This window comes from Babylonia areolata, chromosome 17 (genome assembly GCF_041734735.1).
Source record: "Babylonia areolata isolate BAREFJ2019XMU chromosome 17, ASM4173473v1, whole genome shotgun sequence".
NCBI lineage: Eukaryota > Metazoa > Mollusca > Gastropoda > Neogastropoda > Buccinidae > Babylonia > Babylonia areolata.
Window position 1 is genome coordinate 20,378,291 of NC_134892.1, and position 5,000 is coordinate 20,383,290.

At 48.7% G+C, this 5,000-nt stretch overlaps 1 protein-coding gene across 7 annotated transcripts in view; it reads left to right on the forward strand.

Annotated features, from left to right (window-relative positions):
- The window catches only part of LOC143291744 (cubilin-like), a 63,427-nt gene that overhangs the window by 36,020 nt on the left and 22,407 nt on the right, over positions 1-5,000 (forward strand). For all 7 annotated transcript variants that reach the window (XM_076601816.1, XM_076601814.1, XM_076601812.1 and 4 more), the window contains 2 exons: positions 2,939-3,051; positions 4,536-4,697. In XM_076601816.1, coding sequence (XP_076457931.1) covers positions 2,939-3,051; positions 4,536-4,697 — 275 coding nt within the window. The remainder of the gene's footprint in view (positions 1-2,938; positions 3,052-4,535; positions 4,698-5,000) is intronic.

Below are 5,000 nucleotides of genomic sequence, written 5' to 3' on the forward strand. Positions count from 1 at the left end.
GTTGTTGTTGTTCTTGTCGTCGTCATTGTTTTGGTGGTGGTGGTAGTGGTGTTGCTGTTGTTGTTTTTGTTGTTGGTGTTGCTGTTGTTGGTGTTACTGCTGCTGTTGTTGTTATGTTGCTGCTGCTGTTGTTGTTGTTGTTGCTGCTGCTGTTGTTGTTGTTGCTGCTGTTGTCGTTGCTGTTGCTGTGGTGGTGGTTTGTGTTACACAGCCTCATTCACACATTACACTACACAGTTTGTTTACGTGCTACAGTGGACAACCTTTTTTCACACATTTACATTACGCAGCTTGTTCAGATATTACATTAAACAGCATTGCTTACGCATTGCACAGCATCGTTCACATATTGCAATCCTCAAATATGTTCACACAACTTTGTTCACACATTACATTTCACAGCTTTTTTCACACATTACTTTACAAAGCATTGTTAACGCATTACACAGCACTGTTCACACATCATATTACACAGCTTGTTCGGATAGTACATTTCACATCCTCGTGCACACATTACACAGCTGAATCAGACATTACATTATACAAGCTTGTTCAGACATATTTCTCAGCCTTGTTCACGCACTATTTGTAATTGTATTTGTATTTGTATTTCTTTTTATCACAACAGATTTCTCTGTGTGAAATTCGGGCTGCTCTCCCCAGGGAGAGCGCGTCGCTACACTACAGCGCCACCCTTTTTTTTTTTATTTTTTCCTGCGTGCAGTTTTATTTGTTTTTCCTATCGAAGTGGATTTTTCTACATAATTTTGCCAGGAATAACACTTTTGTTGCCATGGGTTCTTTTACGTGCGCTAAGTGCATGCTGCACACGGGACCTCGGTTTATCGTTTCATCCGAATGACTAGCGTCCAGACCAGCACTCAAGGTCTAGTGGAGGGGGAGAAAATATCGGCGGCTGAGCCGTGATTCGAACCAGCGCGCTCAGATTCTCTAGCTTCCTAGGCGGACGCGTTACCTCTAGGCCATCACTCCACTAAGCAGCATTGTTCACACATTACAAGGTCATGTTCGCCCATTACATCACACAGCCTCGTTAACTCATTACAAAGCCCTCTACACGTATTAGACAGCCGTGTTTCACACACTACATTACACATCACTCTCCGCACATTACACAGGTCTTGTTTACACATTACACAGTGTTGCTCACACAGCACTTGACACAGCCTTGTTCTGACATCCAGACATCGATTCCTGTCATATTCTTTTCTTGTATATCGAGTCCGACTATGACCGTTAGAACGGCAGAGGAGGCAGCTGCTATCCCGACTATCTGGGCTAGAATTTGATCATAGCGGGGGAGTGCTTTGCCCCAAGTTACATCCCCACTCTCTCGGTCAACAGGGACTTGGGACAGTTGGCGATGGTGTGGTCCCTAAATGCCGTCTCGCCCGCAAGTCGGTACAATATTGTCTTCGAAGTTTGAGTGTCGCAGTTCTTCACAAAAGACAAGACGAGACAGGACAGGACAGGACAAGACAAGACGAGACAGGACAGGACAGGACAAGACGAGACGAGACGAGACAAGACAAGACAAGACAGGACGAGACAAGGCAGGACAGGACAGTACAAGACAAGACGAGACAGGACAGGACGAGACAGGACAGGACGAGACAGGACAGGACGAGACAGGACAAGACGAGAAGGACAGGAAAGGACAAGGCAAGGCAAGACGAGACAAGACAAGACAGGACAGGACAAGACAAGACGAGACAAGACAAGACAGGACAAGGCAAGACGAGACAGGACAAGACAAGGACAGGACAGGACAGGACAGGGCAAGACTAGACAGGACAGGACAGGACAAGGCAAGACGAGACAGGACAGGACAGGGCAAGACTAGACAGGACAGGACAAGACGAGACGAGACAAGATGAGACAAGACAAGACAGGACAGGACAGGACGAGACAGGACAAGACAAGACAAGACAAGACGAGACAAGACAAGACAAGACAAGACAGGACAGGACAGGGCAAGACTAGACAGGACAGGACAAGACAAGACGAGACAAGACAAGACAAGACAAGACAAGACAGGACAGGACAAGACTAGACAGGAAGTCAGGACAAAACCTGTAAATGAATTCCCAGGGTAGTGGAGAAACCATTGATCATACGTCATACAGCTCGCATTTAGGTGCCCAACTGTAAACTTATGTCATTCTCCGACATAACTCGAGCGTTGAACCCGCATGTCAAAGTAACAGGTAGCATTGACATGTTTCGACAAAGTGAGCACAAACCAGTTACACGTGGTGACGCAACAAAGTCACAAGCAGTCTACTAGGTGGTGAGTAGAGATAAGAAATACCCTTCCCTACCCTACATTACATTACTTCGCCTTATTGTATTTTACATTACCCCCGCCTTACCTTAACTTACCTTATCTTACCTTACCTTACCTTACTTTACCTTACCTTACTTTAACTTACCACAACTTACCTTACCCCACCTTACCTTACCTTACCTTACCTCACTTTACCTTACCTTACCCCACCTTACCTTACCTGACCTTACCCCACCTTACCTTACCTTACTTACCCCACCTTACCTTACCCCACCTTACCCCCACTTTACCTTACCTTACCTACCCCACCTTACCTTACCCCACCTTACCTTACCTGACCTTACCCCACTTTACCTTACCTTACCTACCCCACCTTACCTTACCCCACCTTACCTTACCCCACCTTGCCCCACTTTACCTTACCTTACCTACCCCACCTTACCTTACCCCACCTTACCTTACCCCACCTTACCTTACCTTACCCCACTTTACCTTACCTTACCTACCACACCTGACCTTACCCCACCTTACCTTACCTTATGCCACCTTACCTTACCTTACCTCACTTTACCTTACCCCGCCTTACCTTACCTTACCTTACCCTACCCACTGTCTGTTCTGGCCTGACAGCACGTGCAGTTGGCGCCTGGTGGCGGATGACGTCAGAAGTCGGGTGGTGGTGGATCTGGAGAGGTTCGACGATGGGCTGCCCTGTGGGCACGGCAACTTCTCTGTCTACGATGGTGAGGCGGGATGGGACAGGGCAGGACAGGACAGGGCAGGGCAGGGCAGGGCAAGGCAGGGCAGGACAGGGCAGGACAAGACAGGACAGGGCAGGGCAGGGCAGGGCAGGGCAAGGCAGGGCAGGATGAGACAGGACAGGACAGGGCAGGGTAGGGCAGGGCAGGGCAGGACAGGACAGGACGAGACAGGATGAGACAGGACAGGACAGGACAGGGCAGGGTAGGATAGGGCAGGGCAGGATAGGGCAGGGCAGGCCAGGGCAGGGCAGGATAGGGCAGGGCAGGATAGGGCAGGGCAGGACAGGGCAGGGCAGGATAGGGCAGGGCAGGGCAGGACAGGACAGGGCAGGACAGTGCAGGACAGGACGAGACTAAACGCATTCTTTATGAACGAGATTGATAGATAAACGAGGACCATCCATCTTTTTCTTTTTTTTTCCATCCAGTCCCCTCGCCAAGAAGAAGTAGAAGAAGAAAGAAACACACACATACACTGACACAGACAGACAGACAGACCGACAGACAGACAGACAGACAGACAGACACACACAGAGAGAGAGAGAGAGAGAGAGAGAGAGAGAGAGAGAGAGAGAGAGAGAGAGAGAGAGCAGGTGGACAGACATAACAGGGTAAGGGAAAGCTGTCAAGAACGAACGACAAATCATTCAAAGGGATTGAGCGAACCGTTTCGGTATTTGGGAGGATATCGATAATATGACTATCTCTGTCTCTCTCTATGCCTGTCTGTCTGTCTATGTCTCCGTCTTTGTTTCTTGCTACTGTCTCTCTCCTTCTTTGTGTCTGTCTCTTCGCGTGTCTTTCTTTTTCTTTACATCTCTCATTCTCTGTCTCTCTATTTGTCTCAGTCTCTGCCTGTCTCTGTCTGTCTTTCTGTCTCTTTCTTACCACCCTCTCTTTACTTCTGTTCTCTTCCCCCCCCTCTCTCTCTCCCTCTCTGTCTCTCCCTCTCTCTCTGTGTCTCCCCCCCCCCCCCCGCATCTCTGTGTCTCTCTCTGCCTCTGTCTGTCGATCTCTGTCTCTCTCTCTCTCTCTCTCTCTCTCTCTCTCTCTGCCTCTGTCTGTCGATCTATCTCTGTCTCACTCTCTCTGTGTCTCTCTCTGCCTCTGTTCGTCGACCTGTCTCTCACCCTCTGTCTCTCTCTGTCTCTCTCTCTGCCTCTGTCTGTTGATCTGTCTCTGTCTCACTCTCTCTGTCTCTCTCTGCCTCTGTCGATCTGTCTCTGTCTCACTCTCTCTCTCTCTCTGCCTCTGTCGATCTGTCTCTGTCTCACACTCTCTCTCTGTGTCCCTCTCTACCTCTGTCGATGTGTCTCTGTCTCACTCTGTCTCTCTCTGTCTCTCTCTGCCTCTCCCATTCTGTCTCTCTCCGTTTGTCTTCCCCCCCCCCCCCCCCCATTCTCATCTGTCTCATTTGACATTGATGACCAGTGGTCTCCATTTACTGTACATTTTACCTTGTTCAGGTCCAGAAACCTCAAGCCCGGAAATTGTTCACTGGTGCGCGCGCAGCACGAAGCCCTTCACTTCCGTCTACCTGTCAGGAGGACAGGGTATGGTTGTCGTCAGAACGAAACCGGATGTCAATCCTTTCCTGCGTTTCCGGTTCTACACACGACCCAAAACATGTAATTTTCTTCTTTTTTGTGTGTGTGTGGGGAAGCCTCCATCCTCCTATTTTTTTCCCACATCTTTCTTTTTCTCCTGTCAAAGTTTTATGTTTACTTTTCATGCGTCACTTTCGACCACACACAGCTTAACTAATCACGTTCTTTCATTTTTTTCCTATCGTCTGGTGCAGCAAATTGCCCCAGTGTATCTTGAGGCGTGCACTTCAATTGTGTTCGTTGTCTGTTTTCATTGATGCCATGGGTTTAGATGCTGGTGTTTTGCTGAATGCGTTATGATGTATGCACAACTAACCCAAACAG